Raw genomic sequence first — 18,755 nt, 5'->3', positions numbered from 1 at the left:
CTGTCCCTGTCCCGGCCCCGCTGTCCCTGTCCCAGCCCCGCTGTCCCTGTCCCTGTCCCGGCCCCGCTGTCCCTGTCCCGGCCCCGCTGTCCCTGTCCCAGCCCCGCTGTCCCTGTCCCTGTCCCGGCCCCGCTGTCCCTGCGCTCGGGGCTGTGTGCAGGGAGCGGCACTCACCGGCCCTGGGGGAGCAGCACAGGAGCAGCAGCAGCAGCAGCACAGGGATCACTCCCATCACAGCACCACTCACTCCTGCCACATTCCAGCTTTTATTGAGTTTGCATTGGGGTTCAATAAATACTGCAGAACTGCCTGGAGCCCACTGAGCTGGAGCAGGGAGCGAGTGCAGGAGCAGTACATTGATACGGGGTTTAAAAGATCTAAGAACTACCTGGGTGGAGAAACAGCTCCCTGAAAAGAGATGGCAGGTGACCTTCACCAGTGGCATGTGGCCCTCACGGGATGGCACCTGAGCCGTGGCCAAGGACAGCACTGGCCCCTGCCAGGAAACTGCCTGAGCACAATTAGGCTAAATTAGTGAATTTAATGCAGAATAAAATGCAGGGCAGCAGCTCTGCCTTTCCCGGCCCCGGTGGAGGAGGCAGGCAGTGCCAGGAGGAACCCCCCTCCACCCGTCTGCTCCCTCCAAAGGCTGTCTGGAAAGGGCAGAGCAGGGGCCCAGGAGCGGGAGCAGCGCTGGGAGGAGGCTGTGGCAGGGTGGGGACACCGCAGCTGTGTCCCCAGCTGCTCCTGTGGCCTGGCAGACACTGCACACACCTGCCCGGGGGGGGTTCCCAGCCGTGCTCCCTGTGGGACACGAGGAGCAGCCCTTGGAGAGTGCAAGGCTCAGCCTGGCGTGCCCAGGACAGAGCCGTGAGCGGCACCAGCACCTCCCCGGCCCCGCAGGGCTCCGTGGGAGGCCAGAGCACTGAAATCCCTGGGAAGCCCAGCTGCTAAAGCGATGCTCACCCATCCCTGTGCCCCACCCCTGCGGATGGGGACGCTACCCTACCCCCTCCCAGCCCCAGCCCTCGGCATCCTCACGTTGTTATTCCCGATGCTCCCAGCCCAGCAGCCCCAGGCAGGTGGAACGGCTCTGCAATGGCTTAGGAGCCACACATCAGGCACTCCTCCCTGTTCTCCAGGGAGCACACCATGGCTGCCTTGTTCCTCTCCTTCTCCTCCTCCTCCCTGGACGCCTTCTCGCGCTCCCGCAGCTTCTCCTTGTTGAGGGTGAACTGGATGGGGTTGGCAGCTGGCTTGGTGCGCAGGTAGTACATGCCAGTCTTCAGGCCCTGGGGGCACAGGGGGAGCCTCAGGGCTGGGAGCAGCAGGGCAGGCACCCCCAGCTCTGCAGGTACTCCAGGGGAAGCATCAAACAGCCCTTCCCAGAACCCCTGAGACCAACCTGCTGTGCCACAGCTTATCAGCCCCCATGGGCCAAACTTACCAGGCCCCATTTGCTGGGAACAACCCCCCCAGTCCCAGGTCCTGCTCTTGTTTTTTGGGAACAAGCCCCCAGCCCCAGGTGATGCAGCCCTGCCCCAGGGGGATGCAGCCCTGCCCCAGGAGGATGCAGCCCTGCCCCAGGTGATGCAGCCCTGCCCCAGGTGATGCAGCCCTGCCCCAGGTGATGCAGCCCTGCCCCAGGAGGATGCAGCCCTGCCCCAGGTGATGCAGCCCTGCCCCAGGTGATGCCTGAGGGGGATGCAGCCCTACCCCAGGTGATGCAGCCCTGCCCCAGGTGATGCAGCCCTGCCCCAGGTGATGCCCCAGGAGGATGCAGCCCTGCCCCAGGAGGATGCAGCCCTGCCCCAGGGGGATGCAGCCCTGCCCCAGGAGGATGCAGCCCTGCCCCAGGAGGATGCAGCCCTGCCCCAGGTGATGCCCCAGGAGGATGCAGCCCTCCCCCAGGTGATGCAGCCCTACCCCAGGGGGATGCAGCCCTGCCCCAGGAGGATGCAGCCCTGCCCCAGGTGATGCAGCCCTGCCCCAGGTGATGCAGCCCTGCCCCAGGGGGATGCAGCCCTGCTCCAGGTGATGCAGCCCTGCCCCAGGGGGATGCAGCCCTGCCCCAGGGGGATGCAGCCCTGCCCACACCTGTTTCCAGCCATAGAAGTGCATGCTGGTGAGCTTCCCATAGTTGGGCTCAGCAATGTGGATGTTCAGGGACTGGCTCTGGTCGATGAAGGCCCCTCTGTCTGCAGCCATCTTCAGGATGGTTTTCTGGGAGATCTCCCACACTGTCTTGTAGAGCTGCTTCAGGTCATCGGGAATCTCAGGAATGTTCTGGAAGGAACAGGAGTTTTCCAGTGAGGAAAGCACTGAGTGCCCACATGTCCCTATTTAGAACATAGAATTCTTCAGTGATTGCCAGGGCTCCAGCAATCTTGACTGTAACTGAGGCCTGTACAGCTGAGTTCTATCCCTGAATCCAAACACAGAATCCCAGACTGGTTTGAACTGGGAGGGAGCTTAAAGTTCACCTCATCCACCCCAGCCATGGCAGGGACACCTCCCACTGTCCCAGCTGCTCCCAATGTCCAGCCTGGCCTTGGGCACTGCCAGGGATCCAGGGGCAGCCCCAGCTGCTCTGGCAATTCCATCCCAGCCCCTGCCCACCCTGCCAGGGAACAATTCCTGCCCAAGATCCCAAGATCCAGCCCTGCCCTCTGCCACTGGCAGCCATTCCCTGGCTCCTTGCCCTGCATCCTTTGGGAATGGTCTCTCTCCAGCTTTCCTGGGGCTCCTTTAGGTCCTGGAAGGCCAAAGTGAGGTCACCCTGGAGCCTTTCTCCAGGCTGAATCCCCAATCTCTCAGCCTTCCAGGAGAGGTGCTCCATCCCTCTGATAACTTGGTGGCCTCCTCTGGACATCCTGTGTCTGCAAACACCCTCTGCTCCCCCATAGCAGTTCCATGAATCCATGTACTGGAGACCAGGGCAAGGCTCTTCTTTCCCCAGAGGCTGCTGGCACTGCCCAGGCTCCCCAGGGAATGGGCACGGCCCCGAGGCTGCCAGAGCTCCAGGAGCATCCAGGGATGCCCAGGCTGGGCTTGTTGGGGGGTCTGGGCAGGGCAGGGGGGCACTGGATGGATCCCTTCCAGCTCAGGATGCTCCCTAATCACCCCTTTATCCCCTTCCTGAAAAGTGGGGCTCCAGAAGGAGCAGGACCTGCCTGGCAGGAGTCCCTGCCCTGCTCCCCCTGTACCTGGATGGAGCCATTGTGGGCGATGATCTGGTTCTTCATCTCCTCGTTCCACAGGCCCCTCTCCGTGAGATCCTTCAGCAGGTGGGGATTCACAACCTGGCAGGGGGAGAAGCCAAAGGTTTTTAAATGGTTGAACAAGATCCTGCTCTTTCCTGACAGACTCTCCCCTGGAAGTGTCCCTGGCCAGGCTGGATGGGGCTTGGAGCAGCCTGGGATAGTGGAAGGTGTCCCTGCCCATGGCAGGAGCTGCCACTACACCATCTTTAAGGTCCCTCCAAACCATCCTGGGATCCTGCTGGACATGGCAAATTAGAAAGGGGGCTGTAGGGAACTGTCCTGCATGAGGAACTCCAAGAGATGGGAAAAGGAGAGATCTTGCTGTTGCAGGGGCACTGGCCACAACCTGAGTTCCTAACCAAGGATGTAAACAATCAAGACTGATGTCAGGAGGGGAAAGAACAGAACAGGGGCAGACTGAGAACTGGGAATAAAACACAGCCACCTTTGCCAGCTGGGACTGGGGTCCCTGTCCCCAGCCCTGCACAGGGAGGCAGGGCAGTGATCCTCCTGTCTGGGGTGACCCTGCAGCCAGGAGGAATGGAGAGCACTGAGACACCCCAGAGGGGATGGACACACTCCCAAACAGGGACAGCCTCCCCTTGTGTCCAGAGGGGTCTTTGCTAACTGCAGCCTCCAGAACTTGTTTCACTCCCTTTCCTATGTGGCCAACCCCTGGAGCCTGTGGAGCTCTTCCCTGGCCCCTTCAGACCCCTGAGTGCTTTGTTCTCAAGACCATGGCCTCAACTCTTCCATCACATCACCAACCCCCTCAGCAGTTATTCCTGCAGCCCACTCGAGCCCCCACGAAGGATCTTCCCAGACAAAAGCAGCACTTGTTTGATTTCACCTATTCCACGGTGACTGTGGAACACAGGGAGCTGCACTCCTGCAGCACCCAGTGCTCCCCTTGGAGCCTGGACACAAACACCCAGCTGAACTGAGCCCCCAGGTGTCAGGCCTCCCCTCGTCTTCCTTAGTCACAGAAGGCAGGAAAGAGCACAGCTGTTCCCCAGAGCTCACCTGGAACTCCCCTGAGAGCACCCTGCGTGTGTAGATGTTGCTGGTGTAGGGCTCGATGGACTCGTTGTTGCCCAGGATCTGGGCAGTGGAGGCTGTTGGCATGGGAGAAATGAGGAGGCTGTTCCTCACACCGTACCTGGGGACAACACGCCAAGTTAGGGAGGCAGGACAGGAAAGAGCCAGGAACAGCACACAGTGGGAACTGCAGGACAACCTGCAAAGCCTCACATGGCTCTCAGGGAAAGGGAAGCACCACTGAACTGGCACTGTGGCTCAAGGGGAAGTGGAATTAGGGGCTTTGCTCTTCCCATCCTTCATCAGAGGCTTTCCCAAATGATTCAGTCGTGGCATGGGGTGCAGGGAAGACAATCTGCCAGGCACTGCACAATCCACAGCCCTGAGACAGAACTGAACCAGCAGCCCACAAAGAGGCTGAAACTTCTTCACTCACACAGGACAGGGGACAGATTTACCACATTCAAAAACTGGAGCAAAAAAGACAGCATTAGACCCTGCCAGGCACTCCACACCTCAGTGATTCCTGTCTTCAGGATGTTCAAGGCTCAGCTTCTCCCTGGCAGCAGGGAAGAGCCCCCAGGGCCAGCTCATGGCTCACTCCTCACTACTCATTTAATGGGAACACAAATCTTCCTGCTGGATGCATCCAAAATGGAATTAGAGGGCAGCTAAAGCAGAGCAGTGAGGGTGGGCTCCTCAGCCTTGGAAGGACAAAAATGAGAGAAAGCCACCCAAAAAACAGCTCAGAGGAAAGATCTGCTGGGGTGGGGGCTGCTGTCACACTTGGACCCTGCCTTTAGCAGACAGAACATACCAGACTCATATGAAAGCCAGGCTGGACATTGGGGCTGGGAGCAGCTGGGACAGTGGGAGGTGTCCCTGCCATGGCAGGGGGGCTCTGGGTGGGCTCTGAGGTCCCTCCAACCCAACCCAGTCTGGGTTTCATCTGACATCTCCTACAAACTGCACAGGGTTACTCACTTGGCAATCTTCTCCTTCAAAGCCTTCCAGTCCCAAAGGTCAGAGGGGGTGACATTCCACATGTCATACTGCAGGATCTGAGGAACACAGTTTGGTCCAAATCACAGAGGGCACTCTTTCCTCCATGTTTTATAAATCCCATTGGAAATGGACCTGTTATTTCTCTTAATTCTTCTCTCCAATTAGATCTCAGTGAAGCTCCAGTGTGACCTAGCAAACATTCCATCTTGTGACTGCTCCAGGGCACGGCCAGCACAGGCTGCTTGTCTTTTCCAATCAGAGAATCCCAGAATATCCTGAGCTGGAGGGACCCCCAGGGATCCCCCAGTGCCCCCCTGCCCTGCCCAGACCCCCCAACAAGCCCAGCCTGGGCATCCCTGGATGCTCCTGGAGCTCTGGCAGCCTCGGGGCCGTGCCCATTCCCTGGGGAGCCTGGGCAGTGCCAGCAGCCTCTGGGGAAAGAAGAGCCTTGCCCTAAAAGCCAACCTAAATCCCTGCTGGGCCAGCTGCAGCCGCTCCCTGCTGCTGTCCCTGTGGCAGGAGCAGAGCCCGGAGCTGTCCCTGCGCTGCCCCTCGGGAGGAGCTGCAGCCCCGGGGAGCTCTGACCTCAGGCTCCTCCAGGCTCAACTGACCCAGTGACCTCGTGGGGCCCCTCCAGACCCTTCCCCATCCCCGTGTTCCTCCTTTGGACACTTTCCAACAGCTTCTGATCTTTGATTGGGCCCCCCAGAGCTGTCCCCAGCACTGGAGGTGAGGCTGCCCCAGCCCAGAGCGGGACAGTCCCTCCCCTCTGGCCGGTGCTGGTGGCCCCGGTGTCCCCACACAGGGATGTCCCTCCTGGCTCCAGGGCACGGCTGCCTCAGCTCCCCTGGCCATGAGCCAGGTCCCTGCAGGTCTCTGCAGCAGCCCAGGCACAGGATCAGCTCTCCAGAGCTTTTCCCTGTGCGGGTCCCTGGCACTCACCCCCTTGCTGACCGGAGAGCCCTCGTAGGTGTCGTAGGGGCCGTGCTCCCTGGCCAGCTCACAGCTGGCCTCCAGGGCCCCGTAGTAAATGGTCTCGAAGATGTGCTGGTTGAGGCGCTGTGCCTCGGCGCTCTCGAAGGGGAACCTCATGAGGATGAAGGCGTCAGCCAGGCCCTGCACGCCGATGCCGATGGGGCGGTGCCGGCGGTTGGAGCGCTCGGCCTGCGGGGACAGACAGGAGTCAGCTCAGCACGGCTGGGATGGGGCTCTGGGAGCAGAACCTCCTGCTGCAGCGTGCCATGAGCTCTGCATCCACACACCACACACCCTGACACCGTCTGCTGAGGCCAGACTGAGTCTGTTTGACCTCAGCACGGACTGTGATTGTTTAACCCAAAGGGAGCCAGGATTTAGAAGTGAGCACTCAGCACGTTCTGATAAATGAAGATATTTAACAGAGCAGAATCACAGAATCATGAGGTTGGAACCCCTCTGAACCCACCAAGTGCCACTGTTCCCCAGCAGTGGCAAGGCCACCATGTTCCCAGGTGCCACATCCACATGGATATTAAATCCCCTCCAGGGATGAGGACCTCACCGCTGCCCTGGGCAGTCTGTGCCAGGCCTGGACAGCCCCTTCCATTAAGAACTTTTTCCTAATGTTCACCTTAACCTCCCCTGGCACAGGTCAAGGCCATTTCCTCGTGTCCTTTCCCCTCCTCTCTGGGAGCAGAGCCTGATCCCCACCTGCCTGCCCCCCCCTTGTCAGGGAGTTGTAAAACCAACCAAAATGAGTTACACTTTCTCAGGATCTTTCCAGAATCCTCCCCGTTCCACTTCCCACTCTGTTCCCACTGCTGGTCAGTGCTTTGTGGAAACCCTTGCACATGAAAAAACTCCCATGGCAGAACCAGAGTGGGAAGCTTTCCTACAAGTGCTTCACTGCAGAAGTGCTCTGGGTTGAAGCTGAGGCAGGCACTGACAGGTCCCACCTGGCAACAGGTGGTTCAGGAGGCTCCCAACAGGTCTGTGGAGTTCCCCTGTGATTCCTTGTGTCCCAGCCTGCTCTGGGATTGCTGTGGGCAGGATTCAGCCCTGCCCCAGCCCAGCACTCACCTCTGGCACAGGGTAGTAGTTGATATCAATGATTTTGTTGAGGTTTCGGACGATGACCTTGGTGACCTCAGCCAGCTTCTTGAAGTCGTAGGTGTGCTCGGGGGTCACGTACATGTTCAGGGCGATGGAGGCCAGGTTACACACGGCCACCTGTGGGCAGACACCGGCTGGGAACGGGCCAGGAACACCCAGCTCTGCCCCAAACTGCACGGAAACAACCCGCCAGGGAACCTGCCAGGCTGGCAAAGTGCAGCCCTCAGTCCTCTGACACGTCAGAAGCTGTGCAAAAGGTAATGACCATTCAGGATAGTCCAGTAGAAATTGGAAAAATCCTGCTCTGGTCAGTCCTACTGCCTGGAAACCATCCTCACACAGAATCCCAGAGGGGTCTGGGTTGGAAGGAATTTCCAAGCCGGATTTTTCTTTGTTGCTTTCCCTTTGAAGGGTGTCTTGTGTCATCCCAAATCCTCCCCAGGAGTGGGAAGGGAACCCACAGTCAGTGGGAGAGCTGTGAGTACTCAGGTCAGGGGTTTCTCAGCTGCCTGTTCCCTTCCCCAGGCAGCATCCAGACACATCCCAGAGAGCTGCCACAGGAGCACTGCCAGGCTCCCCGGGGCTCCGAGCTCCCGTTGTGCACCCACCTCCTCCTTGCTGGTGTACTCCACGATCTCTGTGCACAGGTTGCTGCACTTGATGGTGCCCAGGTTCTGCTGGTTGCTCTTCCTGTTGCAGGAGTCCTTGTAGAGCATGTAGGGGGTGCCAGTCTCGGTCTGGGACTCGATGATGGCGTACCAGAGCTGCTGGGCCTTCACCACCCTGCGCACGCGGCCCTGCCGCTCGTAGCTGCAAGACGCGCGGAGCCCCGTCAGCCCCAGAGCCCCCAGGAGCAGGGACAGCCCTTTTAACCCCTCAGGCTCTGGGGCAGCCAAGGCCCTGAGCTGAGCTCTGCACAGGGAGCCCTCACAGCAGGGCAGCAGCACTGCCCTTGTTTAAGGGACACAAATCTTCCACCACAGCAGGAACAGCAATTCCACAGAGCGCTCCGGGATGTCCCTCCAACAGGGACACTGTCCCTCCAACATCTCAAATGGTCATTTACACACAGCTCCACCCTGACAGGTCACAGCGTGAAGGACACATCCCCATCCTTACATTTTATCAGACAGGGAGCCCAGTGGCCTCCTCTGAGCCCTCCCACAAACCTGTGCCACAGCCCGGGATCCCACAGGACACAGGCAGCTCTGGGAGAGCATGGCACCACTCACAGCTCTGCTCACTCTTCCTACCTCTCATAGAGCTTCTCAAATTCCTCTCCCCACACATCATCCAGGCCAGGACACTCATTTGGGCACATTAAGGACCAGTCCTGTAAGGGGGATAAATATTCAGAGGAAATCTTCAGGCACTCTGTTAATTAAAGCTGGGGCTGTCCCTGGATCCCTGGCAGTGCCCAGGGCCAGGCTGGACACTGGGAGCAGCTGGGACAGTGGGAGGTGTCCCTGCCATGGCAGGGCTGGGAATGGGGGAGTTTTAAGGACCCTCCCAAGCCAAACCAGTCTGGGATTCTGTGAAACACAAGCAGGCACAAGAAGAACAATTTACTGAGAAAATGCTGGTGCTTTAAGGAAACCCCAGAGTCAAAATAGCCCAACAGTCCAAGAACAAGTCATGGGCTGTAAGATTAAGCCCTGGAGCAAAACACTGAGCTGGAGTTGTCCAGCTCCGTTCTCCACCTGCACAGCCAAGTTCTCAAACAAGGTGCAGCAGCTCTTCCAGGAAGGTCCTGGAAGGAACAAGGAGCAAAGCAGCTCTGCAGCCCTTCCTGAGCTCCTTGCAGGGCTGCTCCTCCACTCCCAGGCCTTTTCTGTGCCAGCCAAGTTCTCACCTGATTGGTTTCCACTCGCTTCATGAAGAGATCAGGGATCCAGAGAGCAAAGAACAGGTCCCTGGCTCGCTGCTCTTCTTTCCCAGTGTTCTTCTTCAAGTCCAGGAACTCAAAGATGTCCAAGTGCCACGGCTCCAGGTAGATGGCAAAAGCCCCGGGTCTCTGGGACATGGAACACAGTCCAGATCAGAACAAACTGTCCTTGGAGAGAAACCTCCTGCCCTGCTCCTGAGTGCCCACAACACCCCAAACAAGCTGGGAACTGTGGGGGCAACACCAGGGACCAACACAAGGGGAAAAATGCCCTTTTATGATTATGTGTCACCCCCAACCACTGCATCAGCTGCCTGATGTTGATGGCACAACCCTTCCCAGTGTGGAAGCTCCCCCATCAGCCCAGGCTCTCCTCTGGAGCCTGGGTTAAGGTACCTTGTTTCCACCTTGATCCACGTAGCGGGCGGTGTTGTTGTAGACCCTCAGCATGGGAACGAGCCCGTTGGAATTCCCGTTTGTCTGCAGAGGTACAGGAAAACCATCAGTAAAAGCAGCTCCCTGCACTTCCTGTGGGTCTTTCCTCAGTCTGCAGAGCTCTAATACTGATCACCACCCATTATTTCTAGTCCCTTCCCCACTCCTTTTCTGACAAAAACGTGTATATCAGCTACACATCCCAGAGTTAATAAATGGCTCTCCTAACTTCTTCCACCTAAAGGCTTGCTGGGTTTACACACACTGTGACAAGAAACCCCAAACACACACCCACAGACAGTCTGGGGCAGTTAGAGACACAGAAAGGGAAAGGGCCATGGCACAAGTCATGGATAGATATGATAGATCATTTATCCAATAGATAAACATTGGAACTGTCTGACCAAACAGTGGAATAATGAGATCCTCTTTTAGGAAGGGTTTCTATTAGGAAGCCAAAACACCGAGGAAAACCAACCTTCCTGCCTTAGGCCAAGGGACTAGTGAGGGAGGCTGAGTGCTGTGAACTGAGACAGGCAGCAGTGTGAGGGCATTTCCTGGGAGCAGCAGGGTCCCTGTGCTGGGCACTCACCCCAGCAATGTAGCTGCCCGTGGCACGGATGCAGCTCACGGCCAGGCCAATGCCCCCAGCAGACTTGGAGATGAGGGCACACTGCTTCAGGGTGTCGTAGATGCCTTCGATGCTGTCGTCCTTCATGCACAGCAGGAAGCAGCTGAAGGAAACAAATGGTGTCAGAGGACAAAGGAAAAGTTGTGTTTCACCAGGCTGCAAAAACCAGGGCAAACATGGGACCTTTGGCATGCTCCACAAAGCAATCCCACCGGTGTGGAATAAAGGACAAAACAGAAAACATCAGGAGCAGTACTTGTACTGCTGATACCTCTGCTATCATTTTTAATCCCAGAATCCCAGAATATCCTGAGCTGGAGGGACCCCCAGGGATCCCCCAGTGCCCCCCTGCCCTGCCCAGACCCCCCAACAAGCCCAGCCTGGGCATCCCTGGATGCTCCTGGAGCTCTGGCAGCCTCGGGGCCGTGCCCATTCCCTGGGGAGCCTGGGCAGTGCCAGCAGCCTCTGGGGGCAGAACCTTTTCCCAATACATTGATACAAATCTTTATAAAATATAATCCTTTTCCTGATATATACAATATCAAAAACCTATCAGTTACACTTGCTGCTTTTGGAGAACAATTACCAGCAGTCACCTGCTAACTTGCAGCAGACCATGCACGTCAGGAACTTCCCAATATAATACAGCCATGCAAAGGTTTCCATTATCTCTAGAGTTTAGAGAAACCTGGGTACTTTTCCCCAGTACAGCTCTAACGTGACAGCAGCTGCTCTAAACTTCATCAGCACAGACAGAAACTCAGCTGCTCATTTCAGAGGCTGTGCAAGCGTCTGAGCTGAGCAGATGTGACCCCTGAGCGATGTGGGGTGCCCAGGAGAGAGAGGGAGAGCACCTGGAGAGCTGGGGGCGATTGGTGCCCGCGTTGAAGAGCGTGGGCGAGGCGTGGGTGAACCAGCGCTCCGAGAGCAGGTTGTAGGTCTCGATGGCAGCGTCGATGTCGGCCTTGTGGATGCCCACAGACACCCTCATCAGCATGTGCTGGGGGCGTTCAGCAACTGCAGGGACACAGAGCAGGAAATTCCATGGGGCAGCTTGGGAAGGACCTCAAATCCCACCCATCCCAGCCCTGCCATGGCAGGGACACCTCCCACTGTCCCAGCTGCTCCCAATGTCCAGCCTGGCCTTGGGCACTGCCAGGGATCCAGGGGCAGCCCCAGCTGCTCTGGCAATTCCATCCCAGCCCCTGCCCACCCTGCCAGGGAACAATTCCTGCCCAAGATCCCAAGATCCAGCCCTGCCCTCTGCCACTGGCAGCCATTCCCTGGCTCCTGGCAATTCCTGCAGCCCTTGGCAATTGTCTCTCTCCAGCTTTCCTGGGGCTCCTTCAGGCCCTGCAAGGCCACCCTGAGCTCAGCCCAAAGCTTCTCCTGGCCAGGCTGAACAATGGCAGCTGTGCCAGCCTTTCCTGCCAGCAGAGCTGCTCCATCCCTCTGCTCATCCTGGAGCCTCCTCTGGGCTCTCTCCAGCAGCTCCAGCTGCTCCCTGGGCTGGGCCCCAGGGCTGGGGCAGCTCTGCAGGTGGGGTCTCACCTCAGGGGGCTCAGGGCACAATCCCAATCCCTTTCCTGCTGCCCATGCTGGGGCTCAGCCCAGGGCAGGAGGATTTTGGGATGCCAAGGCACAAGGAGACTCCATGTGCCAGTCACAGAGGTCACAGCAGGAAGCTCCAAACGCTGCAGTGGGACACTCGGGAGCCAGAGTTTACAAGGAATCCCAGAGTGATTGGGGTTGGAAGGAACTTGATCTCTCCAGCCCAACTCCTGCTTGAGAAGAGCACCAGGCCTGGTTATCCAGGACTTCATCCCATCAGGCTTTGAAAAACTCAAGGAACAATCTGCTCCAGTGCTCAACTGCTCTCATGGAGGAGGGAAAAACCCCACCTGTATTAACAGCTAAATCCAATCAAATATGGACTCCAGAATCTAATTATGTTTCAGCTTTATGATATTATAAATTATCTCTGACCCTTCTGGTGTCCCAGGATATCCAAGCCAATGGCCTGCATCACTGACAGCACAGTACCTAAACTCAGCTTCAATTTAATTTAAATTAACTCCAATTTTTTAAGAAGTGCTCAGCACTAGGACCAGCCCTTACCTTTGGAGTTGATTTTCAGCAAGTAGGAGCGTTCCAGAGTCTTTAAAAGAGAGGATGGATTTTAGGCAGGTTTGAATTTTTAACTCCAGGTTTGAATTTGTTAACTCCAAACTCAGTCATCTCCACACCCCTCATCCCAGGCCTCACCACCCTTGCATGCTGCTGCTCCTCTCTTCATTAGCCTAATTAGGTGATTAATGACTGAAACTACACAAGCCCACTGGAAGATTCCAACGGTGCTTTGGATTACAGAGAGTGGAGCACGGGCAGGAGCTCTCTGGATCCCTCCAGACCCTGAGCCCCAGTCAGAGCCAAAGCACAGCAGCACAGCTGAGCTGGGAGCGAGGGCAGCAGAGCAGCCCCTGGGCTGCTGGGGGGAGCTTCCAGCATCAACGTGTGGAGGACACACTGAGAGCTGCCCCTGAACAAGGGGAAAAGCAAAAATCCCTCCTTGGGCTTATCAGAGTATTTCCTTTAGGAATGGCATCCAGCAGCACTCAGTGTGATGTGCTGGAAGCCAAGCCCAACTGTTAGAATATTCCAGCAGCAAGGAAACTCCATGATTTATCCCACTGGGCAGCTGCTTTGTGCAGGTCCCTTCATCTTCACAGCCCCCCTGATGTCCCACCTCCTCCTGTGCCCCCCTTTGCTCCAGCTCAGACGATCCCAAAGCATTCCCACCCTTCCCAACAGAGCCAGGAGCAATGTGCTCTTTACCTTGAAGCCAAAGTAGTTGTAGGAGAAGTCTCTGTCGTAGATGATGGCAGAGTTCAGGCGCTGGCAGGAAACACCGAAAGTGACTTTTACAAGGTGTAACAATGTTATCCCTGCTGGCATTCCTGGCCCCAAAGCTCTGGGGTGTGAGGGACACCCCAGCACAGCAATGAAGAGGGAACAGCACTTCCCTCAGCTTCAACAACCTTTTCTCACCCAGTTTTTGGCTGAACTTACTGAAATCTAATTGGACAAGAACAAACAAAACACAGAACCAAAGGACGAAAGGAACTTCCTGGTCAGAACACAGACCTGGAATGACCTGGAAACTGAACCCAAATGTCTTCTCTCCCTCCTGTGCTGCCTCACTTCGCTCCAGCACAAGGTACTTCTTCTCAAATTAATTACTTGTGCTGATCATGGCAATCGGAACATCCAAGAAAACAAATTTTACTACAAAAACATCCACAGAGGAAGAACACTCCTACATCCCCTCTTACACTCTCCACTCATTCCCTGCACTGGTTTCTGTGTTGGCTTTTTACCCTAAAACAAACATGGTTTGCTAAAAAAATAAGAAAAGCAAATTTTATTGGAGTCTTCAAGACTGAGTGCAATAGTTCAGAAGTGAAAAAAACCCACCACTTACATCTTTGTTGGCCAGAACTATGTCTAGAGTCTCTTTGGAGATCATTGGGGAGTGCTTCCCGTTGTGAGGGTTGATGTAGGTGTAGAGATCTTCCATCACATCTGCAAGGGAGAGGGATGTGAGCAGGACACGTCCAGGCCTGTCCCTGGCACTGGGATTGAGGGATGGGCAAGGCAGGAACACCCACCCTCAGGAATAACCCCCTCCAGCCCCTCAAACACACAACTGCTCCTCTGCTCACACTGTCAGCCTGAGCAACACACAACGCTTACAAATGCTGCCAAAACCCCGCTGTAAAAAACAACAAATCAGGAGGAAAGTGGGCACAATCTGATCTCAATCCATTGCATTTTTTACCATTCCATTTCTACAACTGCTTTTCATAAACCAGGCAATTCCATTTGCCTTGGGAACTCGTGGGGTTCATCTCCATGGCATTTTCTGCCAGCCTGGGCCCTCAGGAACTCCCACCTGAGAGATTTCCATATTTCTGTGCTCCACAACTCCCACTCTGTCTCTCCCCCCAGCAGCTGGAGACGTTCACCCACCACTGAAGACTTTCTTGGTCTCCTTGTGCAGGTTGGAGACGGCGATGCGGGCGGCCAGGATGGCGTAGTCGGGGTGCTTGGTGGTCAGCGTGGCCGCGGTCTCTGCGGCCAGAGTGTCCAGCTCCACCGTGGTGACCCCGCTGTACAGCCCCTGGATCACCTTCATGGTGATCTGCGCCTGCAGGAGGGAAACGCCCGAGGTCAGGGAGCCCCGGGTGGATCCCAGCGCCCGCAGCACCGCGTGGGACGGGGAAAACAAACGGGAACAGCGGGCTGGGGGAGCTGGGAATGCTCCAGGACAGGGAAAGCAAACGGGAACACCGGGCTGGGGAAGCTGGGAATGCTCCAGGACAGGGAAAGCAAACGGGAACAGCGGGCTGGGGGAGCTGGGAATGCTCCAGGACAGGGAAAGCAAACGGGAACACCGGGCTGGGGGAGCTGGGAATGCTCCAGGACAGGGACTGGGGCCAAGGGCTGCAGGAATTGCCAGGAGCCAGGGAATGGCTGCCAGTGGCAGAGGGCAGGGCTGGATCTTGGGATCTTGGGCAGGAATTGTTCCCTGGCAGGGTGGGCAGGGGCTGGGATGGAATTGCCAGAGCAGCTGGGGCTGCCCCTGGATCCCTGGCAGTGCCCAAGGCCAGGCTGGACATTGGGAGCAGCTGGGACAGTGGGAGGTGTCCCTGCCATGGCAGGGCTGGCACTGGGTGGGCTTGAAAGCCCATTCCAACCCAAACCCTTCTGGGGTTCTGTGTAAGGATGGTTCCCTGGCAATAGGACTGACCAGTCTCTAGGGAATCTTTGTGAACTGTTACTACTTTTGCAGAACTGGTGAGATTTCCAGCCTCCCTGGGAGCACTGGCACAGGGTGTGGGAGGGTCACTGCTGGCCTGGGAAGCTTCTGGCACAAGCAGATCCAAGTCCCAAAGGAGAAACTGAGCTCCAGGGAAAGAGGTCACACATGACTGCAGAATAAATAACAATTCAGGGGCACAAGGCCTCGGAATTTCACTTCTGTCCTCAGCACCAACTCCCAGTCACTGGGGACAAGTCAGGACACTTCATGCTGTGGTCAGCAGTGTCCTCCTCCTGCTGTCCATCCCAAAGACTGTTGGGTACAGGACCAATGGCAACTGTTTGACAGGTGGAATCTCACAGAATGGATCATGAGAACCTGGGAGTTGGGAAGAGCCTTAACTGCTGACTGCAAATGGCCACGCTGGGTCTGAGTCCTGCACAGAAATCTCACAGACATCAGTGGATCCAACAGGGAGTCATCCTGGACACAGGCTTTGGAGGGAGAAGCTTCCCTGAGTGGGATCAATGTCCACTCCAAATCAGCTCAGAAAAACAAGCAGGGATGTGGCACTGGCAGGGAATGCTGTCCTGGTTTGACCAGGACGGGATCCAGAGCTACTTCCATGTGGCATTGCTCCAGCTTTGCAGACTGAGGCTGGGAGCAACCCACCAAATCCAAAATATGGGAACTGGAGCAACAAAACCCTTTATTTAAAAAAAAAAATTCTACAAGGTTTGAGAGGAAAAGGATCTACGGCAGGGAAAGGGCATTTTCCCCTCCAGGGTCTCTGCATCTGGGAAGAAAAACCCCTCAGAACACAATTCCAACAAACACGTTCTGGATATGTTTGCCAAGAGTTCACAGAATCACAGACCATCCTGAGTGGGAACAGGAACCCTCAAATCCAGCCCAGGACACCCCGGGAATTCCTGCCTGGGTTTCCACTGGGCTTTTACCCAGGAGAGGTCGGGGCCAGGGCAGGGTGGGACTCACGGGATCCACGAAGTCGGCGTTGAGGCCGTAGCAGAGCTTCTGGATGCGCGACGTGATCTTGTCGAACATGACCCGCTCCTGGCGCCCATCTGGGGACACACCACACCAGTGCTGCCCAGTAAGAACCAGTCTGGCACACAGTGCCCCTGCCCAGCCCCACCAGTGCTGCCCAGTAAGAACCAGTGTGGCACACAGTGCCCCTGCCCAGCCACACCAGTGCTGCCCAGTAAGAACCAGTGTGGCACAGAGTGCCCCTGCCCAGCCCCACCAGTGCTGCCCAGTAAGAACCAGTGTGGCACACAGTGCCCCTGCCCAGCCCCACCAGTGCTGCCCAGTAAGAACCAGTCTGGCAGAGAGTGCCCCTGCCCAGCCACACCAGTGCTGCCCAGTAAGAACCAGTGCGGCACACAGTGCCCCTGCCCAGCCACACCAGTGCTGCCCAGTAAGAACCAGTCTGGCACAGAGTGCCCCTGCCCAGCCACACCAGTGCTGCCCAGTAAGAACCAGTCTGGGACACAGTGCCCCTGCCCAGCCCCTCCTGTGGGGGAATTTGGTGTGGGAATCACCAGGAACAGCCTGCTTGGGTGGGGTACAAGGAAAGGGGAAGCTCCCCCTCCACCCCAGGAATTCCCAGCAAAAACTGCACAAACCAATTCCCAGGGTGGGGACCCAGCTGAGGGTGACCCCCCACCTCAGCCTGGGGACCCCTGGGACCAAAGGGGTGGGGACCGAGCCCAGAGCTCCTGCCGTGGGACCCAAAGCAAGCGTGAGGTCTGATCCCTCACTCCCGGTGTCGGGGGGAGCTCTCTCGCTCTGGGCTCCCCCCGAACCGAGGGGAGCCCATCTCCTCCCACCAGCTCCCATCTTCTCCCGTGGGACCCCCCTGAGAAAAAGGGGCCCCAAAGCCAAAGGGGGTCTCACCCGCCCGCACCGTGTGCCGTAGGTCCCCCAAAGCTGAGGGGTGCCATGAGGGACCCTTCCAAAATGGGGGGGATTCCCTTCTGCTTACCTGGGGTGCCATGCAAGGGACCCCAGAGCGGAGGGAACCGAGAATGGGGCAGGGATTCCCCTCCAGGTGCCATGAGGGACCCCTAAGGCCGGGGGGTCCCAAGCCCGCAGCCGGGGTGCCCTGGGCAGGGCAGTGCCCGCCATCCCCGCCACTCGCTGCCGTGCCTGACCCCCGGAGCAGCGGGAGGAGCGCTCACCTCGCTTCACGACGTGCATGGCGGCGGCGGCTCCTCCTCAGTCCTCTCAGTTCCTCTCAGTCCCCTCAGTTCCCCTCAGCCCCCTCAGCCCCTCTCGTCCCTCCCGGCAGCTCCGCTCCCGCCGCTTCCCGCGCCCGCCGCGCGCGCCCCGCCCCGCTGAGGCCGCCGCCGCCATCTTGCCTCCGGGCACGGCCCGTGCTGTGCCCCCTCCCGCACCGCCCCGCTCCCGGCGCTGCCTGTGGCCGGTGACGGACACTGATCCCGTCCCTCATCCCGATGTTCTCCCCGCCTTCCCCCCGGGAATCGCCGCCCCGCCGGGGAACACCGCGAATCCCGCCCGCTTCAAAGATGGCGGCGCCAGGGCTTCCCCCCCCGCCGGGGGAGGAGACGGAGGGACAGGACGGGGCCGAGGGCGCCAAAGACAGAGCCCGCGGAGGGACAAAATACCCTCGTCCTAAAACGCCAGAACAGGAACGATCGTAATTAGAATTATTGGAAATCAAGGCCCAGGAGCGAATGTTTGATTAAACTTTGGATCCCATTGCCCAGGGAGGTGAGGAGCCCCCGTCCCTGGAGGTGTCCAAGGAATACAGGAACAATCTGAGGCTCCGTGGAACGGCCGCGGTGCCCTCGGGCTCTGCCGGGGGCACAGGAGCAGCAGGGAAAGAGCCGAAATGACAGAAAGTTCTCTCCCAAGTTCAAAAGCAGCAAAGCGGCACCTGCAGAGCCTCCAGCCCTGGGACACCAACAGCAGCAGCACCTGGAGCTGCTGGAGAGAGCCCAGAGGAGCCACGGAGCTGCTCCAGGAGAGCTGGAGAGGGACTGGGGCCAAGGGCTGCAGGAATTGCCAGGAGCCAGGGAATGGCTGCCAGTGGCAGAGGGCAGGGCTGGATCTTGGGATCTTGGGCAGGAATTGTTCCCTGGCAGGGTGGGCAGGGGCTGGGATGGAATTGCCAGAGCAGCTGGGGCTGCCCCTGGATCCCTGGCAGTGCCCAAGGCCAGGCTGGACATTGGGAGCAGCTGGGACAGTGGGAGGCACTGGGTGGGCTCTGAGGTCCCTCCCAACCCAAACATTCCATGGATCTGCAAATCCCCTGAGGATTCGGGGCAGCAGCACCACGGCCCTGCTGAGGTTCCCGTGCAGAATCCAGCCCCAGACTCCATCAGCTCCTCTCCAGTCCCGCGCTGGGTGTCTCAGGCAGCCGGAGCTGTGGCACTCGGAGCCAGAGTGGCAGGACAACATCTCCTGTTGGTGGTTTGCAGGCTCCGAGGGGCTCCTTTCCCTGGATTCCAGAGGGAATACAGGGAATGTTTGGAACTGATCAGGAAATGGGAATAAAGTTGGGGTGGCACCCCCGTTTTATTGGAAAAGGACCTACAGAAG

General features: G+C 57.8%; 1 protein-coding gene across 2 annotated transcripts; it reads right to left on the bottom strand.

The window, feature by feature from the left end:
- Window positions 1-222: 222 nt before the first annotated feature.
- RRM1 (ribonucleotide reductase catalytic subunit M1) lies at window positions 223-17,718 on the bottom strand. 2 transcript variants are annotated; one of them, XM_058857161.1, is made up of 19 exons: window positions 17,641-17,718; window positions 16,167-16,257; window positions 14,378-14,555; window positions 13,830-13,930; window positions 13,184-13,243; window positions 12,467-12,506; window positions 11,203-11,365; window positions 10,310-10,451; window positions 9,679-9,762; window positions 9,250-9,411; window positions 8,651-8,730; window positions 8,006-8,207; window positions 7,365-7,514; window positions 6,249-6,470; window positions 5,286-5,362; window positions 4,287-4,422; window positions 3,207-3,302; window positions 2,098-2,286; window positions 223-1,292 (listed from the first exon to the last, which is right to left on the bottom strand). In XM_058857161.1, the coding sequence occupies exons 2-19, from the start codon at window positions 16,233-16,235 to the stop codon at window positions 1,104-1,106; spliced, it is 2,340 nt and encodes a 779-aa protein (XP_058713144.1). In that variant the 5' UTR covers window positions 16,236-16,257; window positions 17,641-17,718; the 3' UTR covers window positions 223-1,103. The 2 variants fall into 2 exon arrangements, with proteins under 2 accessions (XP_058713144.1, XP_058713135.1); XM_058857152.1 differs by lacking the exon at window positions 17,641-17,718 and adding an exon at window positions 17,372-17,526 and having other exon boundaries at window positions 225-1,292; window positions 16,167-16,255.
- Between the last annotated feature and the right edge of the window lie 1,037 nt (window positions 17,719-18,755).

Source organism: Poecile atricapillus, chromosome 1 (assembly GCF_030490865.1).
Source record: "Poecile atricapillus isolate bPoeAtr1 chromosome 1, bPoeAtr1.hap1, whole genome shotgun sequence".
In the NCBI taxonomy this organism is placed as follows: domain Eukaryota; kingdom Metazoa; phylum Chordata; class Aves; order Passeriformes; family Paridae; genus Poecile; species Poecile atricapillus.
The sequence above is the reverse complement of the archived record's forward strand: the minus strand, read 5'-3'. Positions and strand labels throughout refer to the sequence as shown.